This window comes from Sebastes fasciatus, chromosome 2 (assembly GCF_043250625.1).
Source record: "Sebastes fasciatus isolate fSebFas1 chromosome 2, fSebFas1.pri, whole genome shotgun sequence".
Taxonomy (NCBI): Eukaryota; Metazoa; Chordata; class Actinopteri; order Perciformes; family Sebastidae; genus Sebastes; species Sebastes fasciatus.
The window spans coordinates 5,512,004-5,533,119 of record NC_133796.1 but is presented as its reverse complement, the minus strand read 5'-3'; the positions used below and the strand labels follow the sequence as shown (position 1 = coordinate 5,533,119).

Here is a 21,116-nt window from a genome sequence, read left to right as displayed (position 1 = left end):
ATTTTATTATTTTATGCTCATTTTATGTCTATTTTTACTACTGTTAAGCACTTTGGGCTGCAACTACTGTATGAAAGGTGCTATACAAATAAAGTTTATTATTATTATTATTATATATTCTGTCATTGTGTTACTTATGGATGGAATTATTATTATTTGCTGCCACTTTGAAAGCCAATGCTTTTGGGTACAAATGAAAGTTAATCCTAGCTTTCCTGAGATGCATCTTAAAAGGTGTGAGATTTATAGACCTTATTTAACCATGTGTCCTCATTAATGAGCACTTTACAGTACACTTATAAAACACTAGCACGCATACAACTTTGGCTTCACACAATGTACCCGATGCAAACCTGAAAGTCTGGATTCTGCAGGCTTAATCTGATCCGAGTTAAACCTCTATTGAACCGGCACAGTTGTCTTAAAATAGTGCACTGTTGTTGGTACAGTAGAAGTTTTTGAGTCTACTATAATTCTGCACTGCCAAAGCACACAGTGTTCTAGGTCAGCAGTACCAGTACGTGGTTGGGCCAGTTCTCGAACAAGGCCAGGTGTGTGTGAGAAGCAAACCGGCGCCCAGGTGCTTGGACATCCCCCTGGAGCAGGTGAAGGAGTTCAGGGAAATACACACACACACACACACACAAAGTGTTGTATTGTATTCACGCCAACACAGCTCACAGCCCACCATGTTTCACATTTCCTGTTACAAAAAGGACGAAGAGAGAAACATTTGTGTGGTTGGTTACACAAATGTTTGCTCTGTCCTCTACTGTACAATATACATGAGTTAATAAAACTAAATGAGCTAAACAAACTAAACACTGCTGTCGAACAGCAGACATTTTCTCCATCTGGCTGCTTACAAGAGCTCATTTTACAGTTCAATGACTCCCATTAACGAGGGCTAAATAAAGACCTCCTGTTTTATTTCTCCACTCCACTGTGAGCAGACCTCTGAGGAAGCCAGTCGCACAGCAGTTCATGTAATAGTCACGAAATGTAATGTATTGATTCATTTACATAGACACGAATGTCACATCTCTTTTTGTGATGGTCAGCATGAAATCAATTCATATTGTGAATTGGAAAGTATAGAGAACCTACGCCGCGTAGGGACGAGGTCGGGGTGGATCGAAAAACACCGGACTTTCACCTAGAAGACCGCAGTTCGCATCCTGTGCAAAACCAGAAGTCAAAGTTGATTTATTTGTTATTTTAACCCAAACCACGATCTTTTCCTAACTTCCATACATAAGTTACGGCACTTTCGGTGTAATTTAAACCAAAACCACGATCTTTCCTACACCTGGCCTAAGCCTAACCAAGTCGATCTTTTTCTAAACCTAACGGAGTAGTTTTATTTTGAAAAGACTGGAAAGGAAGTTGACACATGCGTCACGTGTTGCTGGACATTCGTAGGAAAAAGTGGTTGAAAGTCGTGCTCAGCGTCACAAAGAAAAAAGGGAAATTTGTGTCTACGTACACAAATCAAATAGAATACATGTCTTGACTATTTCACGTGAGACTGTGTTGGAATAAGACCAATAGACCACAGAGAGCTTAAGACTCGTACTGGTTTACTGCTGTTTTGTACTCAAGCAACAGTTTAACCTCCAGATTAAATGTGTCTGTTGTCTGGTTAAAGTGCTCTCTCTAATTGATCGCTTCACATCAATTACGGGAGGCCATTTCTCCAGTTACACTTTCATTCATATCACATAGCCTAATAATAATAATAATAATTGAATCTTACCAACTTAATGGTTTTGAACCAGGACATCAAGTAACTCGTGAAAAATAAAGTGTGTCAGATCAAGTAGTCTACAGCGGTTAATTCAATGTGTAAGATATACATTTAGTGAATATTTAGGTTAATAGTAAGGCTGTCAATTAAAATAGATAATATCGATTAATCGCAAATTTATCACACATTTTTTTCTGTTCAAAATGTACCTTAAAGGGAGATCTGTCAAGTATTTAATACTCTTATCAACATGGGAGTGGGCAAACATGCTGCTTTATGCAAATGTATGTATATATTTATTATTGGAAATCAATTAACACAAAACAATGACAAATATTGTCAAAAAAATATGCTCATAACATGGCAATCTCAACCCCAACGGGCAACAACAGCTGTCAGTGTGTCAGTGTGCTGACTTGACTATGACTTTCCCCAAATCTGCATGTGATTATCATAAAGTGGGCATGTCTGTAAAGGGGAGACTCGTGGGTACCCATAGAACCCATTTACATTCACATATCTGGAGGTCAGAGGTCAAGGGACCCCTTTGAAAATGACCATGCCAGTTTTTCCTCGCTAAAATTTAGCGTAAGTTTGGAGCGATATTTAGCCTCCTTCACGAAAAGCTTCACTCCAGCTTTAAAACTGAGCTACAACCCAAAAATTGCAAGTTGTGTAAATGGGTTAAATAAATTAGTGGCGTTAACAGAAAATTTGCGTTAACGCGTTATTATCGCTGGCTGTTTAGAACTCCCCATAACAAGTAAACTAATCCTGAGTGTGTAAAATCCATATTCAGCGAGGTGTAAACGGAACCAAAAACAGAAATATAACTTTCCAGATGTTGTTTTTCAGTCTCATATACAGTAAATGTCCACAATGCATCCGCTACACACCGACCACTGCTATTAAAGTTCCTTCCGACTGCCGATAGAGGGCGTAGAAGTGCGTCACCGCCTCCTGTAGTAGACACGTCACAAGTCGATGGTTCCTTTCACTTTAAACTTCTTGGCGGAGCGTTCGCTGGCTCGCTGCTCAAACTTGCTGCCGTAGATGTGGGAGACGAAGCCGTTGATCTCCACTGCAAACACGCTGTTTCTTTTAGGGATCACTGTCACACAACGAGTGGAGGGGGAGGGAAACAAACAAACATTAATCATGAATCATTAACACGGACATCAAACCAGTGCTCAGACAGACACTGTCCAAGTAGGGGTGGGCGATATGACCCAAAATGTATATCACGGTATTTATTTTGGTTTTTGTGGTGACGGTATTATATCACTGTATTATTAAGGGATTTCGATAATAAAGTCATAAGATTAAGAGGAAAAAAGTTGTATTATGAGAATAAAGTCATAGTATTATAAAGTAGTAATTTTAGGTGTTATTTTAGAGGGGAAATAGAGCAGTGTGTTCACCTGTGTGAAGATGAGGAACGTGGAGCATCTTGTGAAGTTATACTTCAGTATCGGCTTCACAGATAACGAAATACTTCATCTTTTGGCAAGTATCAGGACCTTGAAAAGATTGTGCAACAAACTGCGTTTATTCTGAAGAAAGAACCTCACTGACCTGATGGGGAAACTGCTTCTTTTGTGGAGGAGGAAATTACTTTTTTTTTCTTGTAAAGTTAGGACTTTATTCTTGTAATATTACGACTTTATTCTCAAAGTCTCCGATTTTTTCCCCCCTCAATGTGGCCTTAATACTCCGTCGTAGAAAGGGGACATATCTTAAGAAAGAAAATATATATTTTTTAAAACAGATGTGTTTATTGGCTCCAAATTGAAAAAGAGTTCTAGGCCTACATGTGTTTTGGGAGGAGTAGCTTGCCCCATAATGTAAATGTAATGTGATTCATTCAGAGTTAATAATAACAGTCTAACATGCTGCTGTTTTCAGTTGTGAGTGAAATGTAGCTGACTGTCAAATCAAATAGAATACATTTCTTGACTATTTCACATGAGACTGTGTTGGAATAAGACCAATAGACCACAGAGAGCTTAAGACTCGTACTGGTTTACTGCTGTTTTGTACTCAAGCAACAGTTTAACCTCCAGATTAAATGTGTCTGTTGTCTGGTTAAAGTGCTCTCTCTAATTGATCACCTCACATCAATTACAGGAGGCCATTTCTCCAGTTACACTTTCATTCATATCAAATAGCCTAATAATGATAATAATTGAATCTTACCAACTTAATGGTTTTGAACCAGGACATCCAGTATTTGGATCAAGTAACTCGTGAAAAATAAAGTGTGTCAGATTAAGTAGTCTACAGCGGTTAATTCAATGTGTTAGATATACATTTAGTCAATATTTAGGTTAATAGTAAGGCTGTCAATTAAAATAGATAATATCGATTAATCGCAAATTAATTGCAGATTTTTTATCTGTTCAAAATGTACCTTAAAGGGAGATCTGTCAAGTATTTAATACTCTTATCAACATGGGAGTGGGCAAACATGCTGCTTTATGCAAATGTATGTATATATTTATTATTGGAAATCAATTAACAACACAAAACAATGACAGATATTGTCCAGGAACCCTCACAGGTACTGTCGAGCAACCTGGATCTCAGCTATAAAGAATATTTGTAAAAAAAGTCCTACTGTTGTTGCTAAATATGTGCTCAGAGATGGCAAGGCTCCAGCTTGGCTCTGATTGGTTGTTTTCCTCTTGTCTGTGAACTACTGCAGATGCCATTAGGAGCACCGGAGGACACCGGAGGACACCGGAGGACACCGAGGCACGTGATCTTTTTCAGATTACCTGTCTCATGCACTACTGTCAGGATATAGTGACCGTTAAACCTGCCCTACTCCAGCTTTAAAGGAGTTTACTACTTGTATAACACATTTTAGTTTTAAAAAAACATATTCAAAATGCATAATTCCCCCGATGCTCAGGCCTGGCGGTGGGTCGACTTAGGCCCGACGAGCCGCCGGGCTTGCAGTACACTGGTGCCGATATTGCTGAAATCATTATATATATTGAATCATACTGTATTACGGTACGTTAAATACGTGTTATCAATGATCAATCAATGTAATGAATAGAATCTTTCCACGGCAGACAGATTGACAGATTGTAGACGTGACCTGGCAGAAAAAACACATTTTGCTGACGATGGCTCAGTTCCAACAAGTTTCAAACCAGTGAGCCAGCCCACACAATAACCTGAAGCCAGGACCGAGCTCACCTGAACGGAATGCGGTTGTTTTTGATGCTATCAGGTTACACCTGTGCTTTTCCGGCAATGACAACGGAAAATTCCACTGTTTTTGTTTCCACTGCTTTTTTGGCGCAGCAACAATAGGTTTTAAATTTCATCTTTTATCCCCACACACATTATGCAAATGATTGTAAACGGAAATAAAAGGTGCAGTTATATGTTTTTTGAGTCTCTTTCTAGGATGTTGGGCCAGAAGGAGGTAGGGGTTCCGAGTGACGAGTGTTGGCGATCGGAGCAGAGAAGAAATTAGCGGTAAACTTGTCTCGTGTTATTAAATGTACTGTGTCTCTCACACACACACATACATACACATACACACACACACACACGCGTCCAGCTGTCTAACCTTTCAGTTTGTCTTCTTTGGTGATGATTTTGAAGACATGTTTGAACTCTTGGACTAGAATCCCTGTAGTCCCCACATATGACGGGCATTTAGACCGGACCACTGTGAGAGAAAAGAAACAAACTATTAGTACAACGCTGTCACAGCTGAGTCCGTGCTCAGAGAAATGCATCCAGATGATTTAAGGTGTTAAGCAGTGATCAGGAGTTGACCCACAATCAGCTCACATCAATGTCGTTAAAAAAAAGGTAAACTGATCATCAGGTAGACAACACGTACTCGTATGGTTTCACGATAAAAGCGCAGCTGACATCGATCAATATGATAAGATCAGGTCACATAACACATTCACGCTGTACTAGAGGTCACAATCTTGCCGTATCTCAACCAGGCTGTGAGATGGAGGGTTGATAGTTCTCTCCTTCATACAGACGTTCAACACAGCACTCATATCGACTGAAATGACCATAGTCTTCCAAACACTGGACAGCGACAGGGCAGTCACGGTGAAAGGATTTCCCTTGCGGTAACAATGACTGGCTCAGTAGCAGGATATGCGATGACATTGCAGTTTTTTTTGTTGTTGTTTTTTTGCAAATTACTTAATTTATCCTGATTTTTGTGCTAAATAAATAAGCATTATTATTATTATTATTATTATTAGGTATATTGTTGCTTTTTAAATAACAATGATGACAGTTTAAAAACATTATTTTTTAATTAAATAGTTGTTTATTGTTAACTGCAGAACAAAGAAGTGCAATGAGGCGAAGCGTTTTTTTCAGCTGGGACACTTTGGTTGCGTCCGGTTGCTATGATATGGAATATCCGCAGAAGTAAAAATGTCGGCAGACGGTAGAGGACTTGCTCTGGATGAAAGGACGGCTGAAGCACGTATAGGGAGAGAGGACGGACCCGCGGGTCTGTGTGTAATAATTTATCCTCCATTGTTGTTGTTCAATACTTGTAGCCCACATGAGGACTGTGACGGTTGGTCGTTGTGGTATTTGTCCCGCCCCATCTCCATCGTGATTGGACGGCGCTGAGCGCAGCGTTTTATCAAAAGTTGAATGTTTTTCAACTCTCGCCGACCAGAAAAAAAACACCAAACGTGTGCAGAATAGACGCTCAGCTCCTCGTCACGCTGCTGGTGTTTGTAACATAGTGTAAATAGAAGTCAAAAAAGAAAAAATGTGAACATAGCGGTTGTGGCGGTTACTTTCCATCCCCTGCGGTTGGCTTCTCAATAGTGCGGTATTGCAATATTGACAATGATACTGATTAAAGTCATCGTGGTGTTAATTTTTGAGAAAACTAAAAATCTACCTGAGATGATGGCACCATGGAAGTCTGCCTTCAGAAGCTTCTGTTGCACAAACTGTGGATTACTGTAAAAACAAAACAAAAGACTTGTAAAGCAGTTAATGAGGAACGTCAGGGGTTCACATCTGTGGAGTTCCAAACTGATTTACCTCGTTGGCTTCAGTCCGCCGCACAGGTCAATAACGTACTGTCTCCAGAGTTCATGCAGAGGCAGGAACAGCTCGTACCTACAGTGATGATGATAAACACGGTGATGCTGGGGAGGAAAACATCTGGCTAAATGGGAAATGTATCACAAGAATACTTGGATGCAGTCATGATGACCATAAATGTTCCAAATACATTTCAATGACAGTCCCATCCTTCAGATTCCTCCCTCACCAACCTCTGGTGCTCAGGCTTGATCTGGAAGACCTTCATCGCCCTCTTCTGCCGAGCGTTCAGTCCTTTGGCTTTCTTGCTGGTCCTCTTGGACTTGTCCTTCTTGGGCCTGGCGTAGCCCAGAATCAGAGCCTTGTAACTCAATATGTTCTTCAGACCTTCTTCGTCACGCGCTTGCTGCTGAATGCTGTTCTTCAGGAACGCCTGGGTGAAGGCCTCTGCTTTACGTTGGGTCTGAGACTGGAAATGAGACAACGACGCCAAAGACATTTACAGAGATGTGAAACGTAGATTTACTTTAGTCCAGTCTGTACAGTTTGGTCAAGCTTTTGAAATAAACTGTTTAACCAGTCTAACAATGGTTATCTGTATTATCCCAGTTAAATAAACTAACAAATAAATACAAATGTTAACTACAGATCAAAACAAATGCAAAAAAATTAGGGCTGTCAATTGATTAAAATATTTAATGGCAAATTAGTCACACTTTTTTTCAGTTCAAAATGTACTTTAAAAGGAGATTTATCAATTATTTAATACTCTTATCAACATGGGAGTGGGCAAATATGCTGCTTTATGCAAATGTATGTATATGATTCTTATTGGAAATCAATTAACAACACAAAACAATGACAGATATTGTCCAGAAACCCTCACAGGTACTGCATTTAGCATAAAACAACATGCTCAAATCACAACATGACAAACTGCAGCCCAACAGGCAACAACAGCTAGCATTATTTCGTTAACTTTGACAGCCCTAAAAAATATATTTTAAACATACATTTTGAAAAATAAGGGTCAAATATATTTTCACATATGATTGTATATAGACAAATATAAAATGTCAGAAAATAGTGAAAATTCTTGTTATGAATTTGTAGTTTAAAATGGCTTGTTGTGGCCGACCAACAGTCCAAAACCAAAGATATTTATTTTACTATCATCACTATAATCATTTACTCAATCAAGGAATCCTCAAAAGAGTTGCAGATTAACTTACTCTTGACTAATCGATTTATCAACAAATTGTTTCATCACTAGATCTCGTGTCACTCTCTTTTCTGCAGGAAAGTTGCACAACATGACTGGAAACTGAACTCAGAGGTATCTGCTTACCTTGACACCAAGAAGCTTCACCAGATCCGGAGGAATCGGGGCTCGAAGAAGTGCTTCCGCTGAACGGGACAAACAAAACTGGCGTTACACACAACCGGATCAACTCACTGAGAAGCTGGACCAGAATGCAGGAGTGGTTGTTGGGCCAACGTAGACTCCAGGAGCCGGCCTCAGAGACTCAACTTCAACAACAACAACAACTTCTATCTTATTACTACTAGCAATATTAAAGCTGTCTCCAAACAAAACGTACATTTTGGCTGAAACTAACAATTATTTTCATGATCGATTAGTCCATCTGTTATTTTTTCCTATTAACTAATTAACCATGAAGTCAGAGTTGATTAACTAATTGAGCTCTAAAGTCAGTATAATCATACTAGAAAATGTCCCCATTGCTGTCCTATCCAACTTCTTTCATGAACTAAAGTTCAGAGCCAGCTGTTGTGGGGACTGGAAAGCTGTACGAAAAAAACATCTGGTTTCCCAGAGAGTGCGTGAGAACCCGGATAAAGAAGCCAAAGAAACTACGAAGGGGGAAAAATCTGTAGCTGGACCGTCATCTAATCTGTTGACCTTGTTGTTGGATTTCAACTTTACTCACACCACTGAAACACCGCTGTGGTAAAAGCTCCCTTCTCTCCCTTTGACCAAATACATCGATAGTGTAGGGTTGACTATTTGTGCTTTTACAAAATATTTAATGTGATGGGTCAAGTTGTTCTAGTCATTAATCATAAATAAACATTAATTATTTCATTAGAATTAATTGTAAAAGTGTATAAGGGTTTAGAACATGATGATAGAAGTATAATGATGATCATCCACATGCTCTATTATGTCTCAACAGTCATTCTTGGGGTTGATATTATTTGTTTCACAGATTTGGTGCTAAATTTAACCATTTGTTGTACTGTTTTTCTATTTCTTCCTCCAGCAGCCCTACACAGATATCATACTGATAAAGAGTTGGTTATCAGACAGGTTTATGGGTCAAAAACATTCATAAACTAGGTCTACTTTTAACTGAAACTTTACTTCTCTCGTCGACAATGACGTTTTTGATAAATAATCATCAGTAATGTGGATATTATGACTAAATAGGTTAAGGCAAACAATAAGAACAGCTAGAACAGTCTGGTACGTTCAGAAAAATACATCACTTTACTGTAATGAAGCGTTTAAAAACAGGAACAGAAGTTTGACAGCATTTGTTTTCATATATTGATTGTTTTGTTTTTCCTTTTCTCTGTTCTGTTGTTGAAAACTCCCCGTTATGGACGGCTTGCATTTAACAATCACATGTGAATGATACTGTATGTAATGACATGTATGATTCTAATTTGTACTTGGCACACTTTAGATCATTCTCTCTTAATTATTTGTACCACTCCTCCCCGGGTGTAAATGTGTGCAGGTGTGTGAATTTGTAGGTTGGGTTATGGGTTTTGATTTTTGTTTGGTTTACATGTTGTCATCAAAAGTTTTCAATAAACATAATATACAAAAAAAGAAAAAACAGGAAACGACGACACTTATGCCATATTACAATATCCAAAATCTAAGACGGTATCTAGTCTAATTTCCCGATATCAATATAATATCGATATATCGCCCAGTCCTACTTCTCAGTCTACCATTGTATTCTGTAGACCAGTCAGTGTAGGACATTAGGGGGGAGAAAAGGGCAAAAAAACAGCCCAAGAAATCTCATAGTGCTCCTAAAAAGCATAATGGAAGGGCAAAAACTGCCCCCAAGATTTTGAAAAAAACAAAGCAAAAGCACCCCAGATCCCGGGCCGTCACCAACGCCACCCCCAGCAAATAAGACGGCAAAGACAGTTGCCGCTTCCACAATTGAAAAATGTTAAATAGACTGGTTCGGTGTTAAAGAGGTGAATAAGCCATTGAATGATAAGTACAGATACTTCTCTCTGACTTTGATGAATGAGGATCTCAGTTGTCCTGTGGTAACCTTAATACAGAGACTGCACCGCCTCAAGGGAACCAAATCCAAAGTATGAACAGCAGATGTGATGCCAGGGAAGTGACCGCGTGAATGTCAAAGAGGAGATCTAAGAGATTCTTATCGTAGAGTAGACAGACCTGTTGGACCGGCTGCACCGCTGTTCAGTACAGTTAGACTGAGAAAGTATAAAGATAGTTTACGCTCCACTGATAACAACAACGAATCTCAGCCAACAAAAGCTTAACCTACTTCTCCCCAGAAGATCAGACACCGGCTGATGAGCTATGTCACGTTCCAGACCAAGAAGAACATTGTCTTCTTCTGTGGGTTCAGATTGGTGTCGAGTCTCAACACGTTTTGGTATCAACATCTGTCACATACTGAAAGCTGCCGTTGAATATCTGGTCAGGGTCAGAGTCATTATCTTGTTTACTTACTCTTTGATTGGACAGTTTCTGATTTCAAATACAATTTGAAGTTTTATTTAGGCAAAGTTCTTGTACAGAAGCTACAATTAACATTTGACTTCTTTTATTAAAGCTGCCTGGATCAGTTTTCTAGTAATTTGGAGCCAGAACTCAGCAAAAGCCTGTATGACGAGGTTACTAATGTTACTGGGGGTAAAATAAAACAATACATATGAGCACATACAACAACAAAACACTGCACTGATGAGAGTAATGATGTCTCTGTGGTATTTAACCCTCTGAGACCCACAATAGACCTGTTTTAGTCTCTTTTTAGGGGGTCCAGGGGGTCTTTAGGGGAGATAGCAGGTCAACAGTAGATGTCACATAGAAGTGGTGTACATTATCTGAAAGCTGGGAACCTGGAGGTTAATTTGAGATGCAGCTCAGCACTGAGGGTTAAGTTATTATAGTCATTAATCATAAATAAACATGAATTATTTCATTAGAGTTAATTGTAAAGGTGTATAAGGGTTAAGCACATTATGATAGAAGTATAATGATGATCATCCACATGCTCTATTATGTCTCAACAGTTATTTTCTGGGTTGATATTATTTGTTACACAGATTTGGTGCTGAATGTGTTGCACTGTTTTGCTTCTTCTTCCTCCAGCAGCTCTACACAGATACTATACTGATAAAGAGGTGTTTAATGGATGTATAACATTCATAAACTACGTTTACTTTAAACTGAAACTTTACTTTTACTCTTCGACAATGAAACTCACCGTCCATTTCCACGTTTTCGCTGTTTTCCCGAAGAAAACGGTTTATAAATTCAACACCAGCTCTGACAGCAGAAACACTGATCAACACCAACACGTGTTGTTTTGAAAGTAACACCCGCCTCACTTCCTTCTTCTTCTTCTTCTTCTGCTGCTGCTGAACAGTTTCCGGTTGACAGTCCGGGTGAAGCTCAACGTCGCCCTCTACCGTCAACACCCCGCATCACCACGCATCACCAGCATCACAAGCATCACCAGCATCACCACGCATCACCAGCATCACCAGCATCACCACGCATCACCACATCACCACGCATCACCAGAATCACAAGCATCACCAGCATCACCACGCATCACCACGCATCACCAGCATCACCACGCATCACAAGCATCACCAGCATCACAAGCATCACCACGCATCACCAGCATCACCACGCATCACAAGCATCACCAGCATCACCACGCATCACCACGCATCACCACGCATCACCAGCATCACCACGCATCACCAGCATCACAAGCATCACCAGCATCACCACGCATCACCACGCATCACCAGCATCACCACGCATCACAAGCATCACCAGCATCACAAGCATCACCACGCATCACCAGCATCACCACGCATCACCACGCATCACCAGCATCACAAGCATCACCAGCATCACCACGCATCACCAGCATCACCACGCATCACCACGCATCACCAGCATCACCACGCATCACCACGCATTACCAGCATCACCACGCATCACCACGCATCACCAGCATCACCACGCATCACCAGCATCACCAGCATCACAAGCATCACCAGCATCACCCCGCATCACCACGCATCACCAGCATCACAAGCATCACCAGCATCACCACGCATCACCAGCATCACCACGCATCACCAGCATCACCACGCATCACCACGCATCACCAGCATCACAAGCATCACCACGCATCACCAGCATCACCAGCATCACAAGCATCACCAGCATCACCCCGCATCACCCCGCATCACCACGCATCACCAGCATCACCAGCATCACAAGCATCACCAGCATCACCACGCATCACCAGCATCACCACGCATCACCAGCATCACCACGCATCACCACGCATCACCACGCATCACCAGCATCACAAGCATCACCAGCATCACCAGCATCACAAGCATCACCACGCATCACCAGCATCACAAGCATCACCACGCATCACCAGCATCACCAGCATCACAAGCATCACCACGCATCACCACGCATCACCAGCATCACCAGCATCACCACGCATCACCACGCATCACCAGCATCACAAGCATCACCAGCATCACCACGCATCACCACGCATCACCAGCATCACCACGCATCACCAGCATCACAAGCATCACCACGCATCACCACGCATCACCAGCATCACCAGCATCACCACGCATCACCACGCATCACCAGCATCACAAGCATCACCATGCATCACCACGCATCACAAGCATCACCACGCATCACCAGCATCACCAGCATCACAAGCATCACCACGCATCACCACGCATCACCAGCATCACAAGCATCACCACGCATCACCACGCATCACCAGCATCACCAGCATCACCACGCATCACCACGCATCACCAGCATCACAAGCATCACCACGCATCACCACGCATCACAAGCATCACCACGCATCACCAGCATCACCAGCATCACAAGCATCACCACGCATCACCACGCATCACCAGCATCACCAGCATCACCAGCATCACCACGCATCACCACGCATCACCAGCATCACCACGCATCACCAGCATCACCACGCATCACCACGCATCACCACGCATCACCAGCATCACAAGCATCACCAGCATCACCACGCATCACCACGCATCACCAGCATCACCACGCATCACCACGCATCACCACGCATCACCAGCATCACAAGCATCACCAGCATCACCACGCATCACCACGCATCACCAGCATCACCAGCATCACAAGCATCACCAGCATCACCACGCATCACCAGCATCACCAGCATCACAAGCATCACCACGCATCACCACGCATCACCAGCATCACCAGCATCACCACGCATCACCACGCATCACCAGCATCACCACGCATCACCAGCATCACCACGCATCACCACGCATCACCACGCATCACCAGCATCACAAGCATCACCAGCATCACCACGCATCACCACGCATCACCAGCATCACAAGCACTTTATAATTACAGCTTTTCTCATTTCTTGAATACGATTTTTTTTTTTTTTCAAAACAAAAATGTAAAATCTCTAAACAATTAGTTTTTTGTTCACAACAGTTTAGAATTTGTCATTCATTCAAGCAAATTACATGTGTTTTTATTTATTTATTTATTAGTTTATTTGACAGGGACAATACATGTAGGCATTGTTACACTTATTTAAAGTGCAACCGATGCAACGTATATAGGACTTCTAGCCGTAGCTGATTTGCAGACCTTGTCCCTGGTTAGGCTTTTAAGAAGAAGAAAATAAATAATAATAAAAAAATAAAAAAATACAGAATCACATTTTACATAAAATCACATAGTACAACTTTGTACATTACAATCAATTTACATATGTACTGTATGTTCCCAATCAATAAACACAGTTTGGTTTAGTTTCAGCCAGTGTTTCACCTTTTCATTAAACGTTTTCAGGTCAGGTTGTATTTTTATTTCCGTTGGTGGGGCGTTCCAGAAATGTGTTCCTTTCACTGAAAAAGATGACCGACCTGAAGGTTGTTTTGTGCTGTGTCACTCTGCAGTTACCATTTGTTGATCCCCTAGTGGCTATTATCTATTGGTATTCATTTTGGTGACATATGGACAAATTACAGCTGGGTCATTTAAAAATCAATTTGATAAAAGAAAACTTGATCAAAACTGAGCAGCTTATACTTTTTCAGAATTAAACAGTGGTGCCATTTCATTTGTTTTTGATCCATTATTTTCAGTGCTTGTTTATATAGCGATGCAACAGGTTTGACAGGTGACTGTGAAGCCTGGCTCCATCCGTTTTGGCACAAAGAGTCAGTGCAATAACAACTTGCACATGTCTTGTCAATCAAAACTGATGAGTTGACTCTCAATGAAACTGTCATACTATTCACAACTTTTAAAAATGTTTTCATCGTTTGAGCATCACATGAAAAATGATCCATTCAATTATAAAAATATGTCAGACATACATGTATATTCCATAAATATCTATGACGAGTAAGAACAATTAGTTGTTCTTTCACTGAGCTACAGCAGGTTCTTTTATTGTTGCAGGGTTTTTGTCATTTTGTGGCACATTTTCTGTTAACTGTATATGACTTTACATGAAAGCTCAAAGGTGAATTTTAATTTATAATACATCTCTCATGGTTTATTTAATAGGGACGAATACAATGTACATAGACAACTTAAAAACATATCTGATGCCAGTATCATAGTGCTTATGGCAGATGCTAATTTGCAACACCTGTCCCTAGAAGGGCTTTTTGTGAAAATAAGAAATTAAAACAGAAATGGGTACAGAAAAAATAAATATATACAATAAAGCACACATTTAAAAACATTACATTTAAAAACTAGGCATGAGTACAGGTTTGTCGCTGAATTAAACAGGATTTGATTGCTCTCTTAAAAGTGGTAAAGTTTGCTGCAAATTTCAAGTGATCAGATAGCGAGTTCCAAGACTTCGCTCCTTTCACGGAAAAAGCTGTCTGAGCAGAAGATGTTTTGCAGAATTGAACTTTACAATTGCCACTTGAAGCTGCTCTGGTGGATCTGCTACAGCTCTGTAGTCTCACGATGTATTTGCAGAAAGGCAGAGGAGCAAGTCCGTTCAAACATTTAAACACAAGCTTTACATAATGAAAACAAAAAGGGTTGATGGTGAAAGACATGTAATCATTTTGACCAGTCATCACACGATGACATAACAACTTTTCTTTTTGGAGGCACCTTTTACGACAGCACTTTAGTTTGTTTCCTCATTTCAGTTCCTCTCCACATTCTTCCACCTGACATCCACGCACCTCCTGCACTAACTCTGCACCTCAAAACCACAGCTCTCGTAGATGATTGTTCATTCTTGGCTGCTTAAACTCATACGTAGTCACAACGATGTTTACATTCTTAATTAATTTTTCTGGCAGATGCCCTTAGGAGCACCGGAGGACACAGAGGCACTTGATTTCTTTTTCTCCATTACCTGTCTCATGCACTACTATCAGGATATAGTGACCGTGATCATATTTGCTCCATCTCTACCCACTGCAACTTTAAATGTACAAAACAATCCCCATTGTGAATCACTTTATTTTAACTTGTGACTTAGAAAAAGGTCAGCAGGTCACCCGACACCCGATTCGTAAGCTGAGTATCACTGCAGTAGACATACAACACTGTACATGTGGTGTGAAGAAACTGAACGGATAAAACTGGTGCATTATTTTTTTCTTAAAGGCAGGGTTGGTAATCTTAAGAAACTAGCAAGAGTGCGTTCGATTTATAAAATTATGCAACCTATAAACCCAGTCCAGTGTTGACAACTCTTTCCCAGTGAAAGTACCCAGCAGCAACAGCTCCAGAAGTCCCTAAATCAAGAGGTAAAGTCCCTAACACTCCTTCAGGCCTTCCTCTAAAGCCACTCCCTCAAAATGATCATTATGAACATAAACAATGAACAAAGGCTGTTGTTAGTACTCACAGCTTGTGGAAGATTCCGGTATCAATGAGTGCACACAGGTAGACAGACAGGTAGCTTAGGTTTATTACAGTCCAGCGACAGCCACAGATAATGGATTGTTTTCTTGTTTTTTGTCAGAGAATTAGATTTACTGATTGCTGTCGGGATGTAAAGAGAATTTCAACAAATATCACAAATCAAATTCTGCTGACAAGATAAGAATCTTTGAGGCCAGGTGAGATAAAGATCATCAGTTCAGCGGCACCAATTATAAACTGTGAATTTACCTTCTTAAGGAAGTTTGTAATGTGGTGAGACGGAGGGAACGGCCGCACATAACAGCTAATTGGCTAATTTAAAACACAAAGGAAGGTGATACCCCCAAGTGAAGTGCTTTTCTTGATAAAAAAAAATCCAATAAAATCACAAAATGAAGTCTTTTGCAAAATATTTATTTAAAATCTAGATATTTTTATACACAGTTATAACAGTAGACAGACTGAAATACAAACCCAAATATCAGAAAATTGCATTCAAACCTCCCTCAAAACCTTTCAATAAAAATAGTTTTCCCTTTTTTTTCCTACAAATAAACTGCATTTGAACTGTTTTTATATAAATACCAAGGCACACTTTGTCCTTTCTAGACCAGAAAAATCTAGAAAGACAGAACATTTGTTCATATTTACTTGGAAAATATGACTTCATTACCAAAGGTTGGTATTGAAATAAACAAAAGGAATATAAGCTACCAGTCACAAAAGTTTATATGATAAATATTGAGTTAATTGTTTGAGTTACTTCTTCCTGCTCCTTTTAGGTTAATATTTACTTATGTTCATTATTTGTTTATTGACAGTTTGCTGTATGTTTTTTACGACAGAGTATTAGGGCCACATTGAGGAAAAATACAGAAATCTGAGATTTTGAGAATAAAGTCATAATATTAGGAGAATAAAGTCATAAGTTTAAGAGAAAAAAGTCGTGGTATGAGAATAAAGTCATAATATTATAAGGTAGTAATTTTAAGTGCTATTTTAGAGGGGAAATAGAGCAGCGTGCCGTTTGTGTGAGAATGAGGAACGTGGAGCATCTTGTGAAGTTATACTTTAGTTTAGGTTTCACAATAACCAAATACTTCATCTTTTGGCACATCAGCCCCACATTATCATAATAAGTATCAGGACTTTGAAAAGATTGTGCAAGAAACTGCGTTTATTCCGAAGGAGGAACCACACGGACCTGATGGGGAAACTGACTCTTTCGTGGAGGAGGAAATTACTTTTTTTCCCGGTAAAAGTTATGACTTTATTCTCGTAATATTAAGACTTTTTTTCCTTGAAATAGTATGACATCATTCTCATTAAATTATGACTTTTTTCCTCATAATATTATAATTTTATTCTTGAAATCTCTGATTATTTTCCCTCAATGTGGCCCAAATACTCCGTCGTAATGTTTACTGTTAGAATAAGACGTAGCCTTTTTGTTACTATTGTTTTGTTTTTTACTTATTTGTTACATGTTCGAAATAAATAAATACAAATAAAGTTAAACGAAATGGTTGTCACTGTCCACTCATATTTATCAAGATGAATCCCAATTTGTATATGACTGTGAAAATATTATGCAAGATAAGCAGATCGTTTGTTTTCATGAACGGCAGAATGGTGCGTTGGGTTAAAAGTTGCAGCCGCAAGGGATTGTGGGACGTCATTATCTCCTTTCCTTTGGTAAAGGATGCTCCAGTGTATCCTACGCTAAAGGAGATAATAAAGGAAGCATTGAAGCTCCTTTCCTTAACATTTAGAGAATTCAAACAGCTCTCATCATGCCTGCTACTGAGATAAAGACTTTTCGACCACAGCCCCAGAGTATCTGAACTCTCTCACACGTGCACGTCACTCCAGACATTTTGACATACTGATGTCTCAGGTGTGATTATAAAGCAGTCACGTTAACAGATGCACGAGGCTGCATGTTCTCCGACCTAGATTACACAGGTTGCATGTATTCAAAAACACTTTGGTATGAAACACGACATTTACTTCTACAAAGGAGCTTTTGTTTTTGGTTCCAATAGTTAGCAGAATGTTTTAAAGTATTTGGTTCTTGGTGTGGATCCAGGAGAAAAGTAAACCACACCATTGTGAGACGGGAACATTTTGAACATTTCTTTATGAAATGCTGCACTCGACATGGATGTGAATAAATCTGGGCCATGTATCTGGTGATTGTGTTTCACTGCTCTACAGTAAAGTGCAGAGACCCATCAGAACATAGAGTACATACTGTACAGGCGAGCCTTGATTACTTGAATGCTTTCCAGTCAAAGGTGTTTCCTGGTTCCCGGTAGAGGTTTGCAGTGTGGGAACGCACTCAACAACAATCCTCTACAGAAACTCGCTCACATTCCACACGCGCAGGAACAAAAGTCCCGCAGCGAATCTCTACATGAGTGAGCACAGCACGTGTAGAGTAATTCAATAACAACCAAATTGATCATTGACATGTTTTTGCGAAAGTGGTTTGGCTATTGTTAGATGTTATAAATAGGCAACAGGTGTGCTACCGCTGCATCTGCTGCCAACGTCTGTTTTTTTTAAGCCTATTATGGACCTGAACCGTGCTGCTGTTCACCTGCTCTGACCTGATCATGTTGCTTCATAGAACAAGTTGAAGATAACTAAAATCAAACACTGTTTAATGGCCCAGAATAGATAATAGAAACAGTCAAGCTGTTTACATTGTACACTGTAATTTTACCATGTTGGTCTATTCCAGGGGTCTCTTAGCAACCTGCGGCTCCGGAGCCACATGCAGCTCTTTAGCCCCTCTCCAGTGGCTCCCTGTGGATTTTTAAAATATGGAAATGAATAACTGTTTTTTTTTGTTTACATTTTTATTTTTATTTATCATTGTTGTAGGTCTATGGTACGACGGTACGCCAGAGGATTAGGGCCACATTGAGGAAAAATAAATGAATCTGAGATTTCGAGAATAAAGTCATAATATTATGAAAATAAAGTCATAGGTTTATGAGAAAAATGTCATAATATTATGATAATAAAGTCATTATATTACGAGAATAAAGTCATATATATATATAAAGTAGTAATTTTACGTGTTATTTTCTTTTTTTCTGGAAATCTCTGATTGATCTCTGATCTGATTGATTTTTCCCTCAATGTGGCCCTAATACTCCGTAGTACATTTGCTCTTTGGCCCTCACTGCATCAGACTTATATACTATATACTTAGACTATAAACTGTTACCTTCAAATGTTTTGCGGCTCCAGACAGATTTTTGTTTTTTTGTTGCCTAAAATGTCTCTTTTGATAGTAAAGGTTGCTGACCCCTGGTCTATTCTGTACACACCACATCTGTTGCACATCTGCCTGTCCTGAGAGAGAGGGATACTACTTTGTTGCTCTTCCTGAGGTTTCTTAAATTTTTTCGCAAATACAATTTTTTTGGGGGGGGGGCGAGTTTTTCCTTTTCCAAATTGAGCGAAAGCTCCCTAAGGCAAATTTGTAATATTAGGCTATATAAATAAAACCTTGCACGGCTGCTGGATTCAGTTTATGCCATTCAGTTTTATTCTACAGTTTATTTTTAGGGATGTTCAAAATTTCTAAATGCACTGAAACCACCATCGAGCTGTGGTTTAGTAGCCTATCTGACTTACTGACGTTACTCTATTTGTAAACAGCACAATACTGTTTTAGACTACAGCCTAATTATACATATTTTATGTACTGTATTATAGCGTATTTGAATTATACACAGTACAGAAATTAGGAAAGCGTTTAAATCATCTGTACTGTATTTTTGAAATGGTCAATAAAATTCAGTAAATAGTGAAGCCGTCTGTTTCATTACTTTATATTCATATAATAAATAATCTGCATGAGAATTAAAGAAAAATAATTTGGTTATAATAATCATCCGCTTATAGTGATCGATTTGACCCAGACGGACGTGATCACTATAAGCGGTTTCCGCTGTAATTCTTTGTAAACATGAAGGCTACTCTCATATTACAGCAGCAGTATATAAACATACTGTACATACATTCTTTGCTAACCCACATACCACAGTGTGATGAGACAATGTACTTGAATTTTTATGGTTTATGGTTTAATTCAACTGCAATAAAACACCTATATTTCAAAGAATAAAACCTCCTGATTTTTAGTGGTTTAACCGATACATTAAGCCTGGACCCCCAAACTGTGGTGAATATTTTCATATATTTTTCACCCCATATTTATCCCCAGAGAGATGAGAGTGTAAATATTCATGGCAGTGACACTGAATGAGTATTCCTGTGTTTATAGTGTATCGTTAGTAGAGCTGGGACGATTCACCTATCTCCTGATTCGATACTATCACGATACTTGGGTGCCGACTCGATATGTATTGCGATTCGATATTATGATTTATTGAGATTTTTGTCAACTTTTTTTAACACTAGACCATGAGAAAAAGTTGAATCACACACTTCTAGGGACTTTTACTTTGGAAAATATCTAAATGAATACATTAAAATGTTTGATTTTCAGCATGTATGTAGTCAGAGATGTCCTGAAGTCAAATATATCAGGATCATTATCAGGCATTATTTATAAAAAAATTTCCAGCAACCCAAAAATCAAAGAATAAAGACATTTCCCTCACAAATTAGTGGTATTTTCTATTTAATTTACAAGGGACATGTAATGTTTTATAATTCTGGTGAATATAATCTATATAATTTATATATTTTGTATATACAGTTCCCTTTGTTAACACCTTATTTTTAAATCTGGACGTAGTCACACGTGTATACTTCCTCTAACTTCTCCAAGGTGGTCTCTAGCTCTCCCGTCAGCTCCGTTCTCTTTATACATCCATGGTAAACTCCATCGGGGCCGTTTGAATGCATTTAACATAAATGTCAGTATCTGGGTGCTCTGTAGTTGTAGCGTCGGCCCATTTGACCACGGAGATGAGAGCGACGGCCGGCTCGACCGCACGTTACCACGATACGATAACGTTTCCTGTCCGTGACAGAGTTAGCATGCAGCTTTAGCCGTGATGTCTAGCTCTGCTTTTCCTGTCAATG

The 21,116-nt window shown here is 39.6% G+C and overlaps 1 protein-coding gene across 1 annotated transcript; it reads right to left on the bottom strand.

Annotated features, from left to right (window-relative positions):
• Window positions 1-2,030: 2,030 nt before the first annotated feature.
• Window positions 2,031-11,471, bottom strand: pop4 (POP4 homolog, ribonuclease P/MRP subunit). Its single transcript, XM_074659328.1, has 7 exons — window positions 11,323-11,471; window positions 8,157-8,215; window positions 7,042-7,277; window positions 6,806-6,883; window positions 6,660-6,721; window positions 5,334-5,435; window positions 2,031-2,858 (listed from the first exon to the last, which is right to left on the bottom strand). Exons 1-7 carry the CDS (start codon window positions 11,327-11,329, stop codon window positions 2,722-2,724), a joined length of 681 nt encoding a protein of 226 aa, XP_074515429.1. The 5' UTR covers window positions 11,330-11,471; the 3' UTR covers window positions 2,031-2,721.
• Window positions 11,472-21,116: the final 9,645 nt, after the last annotated feature.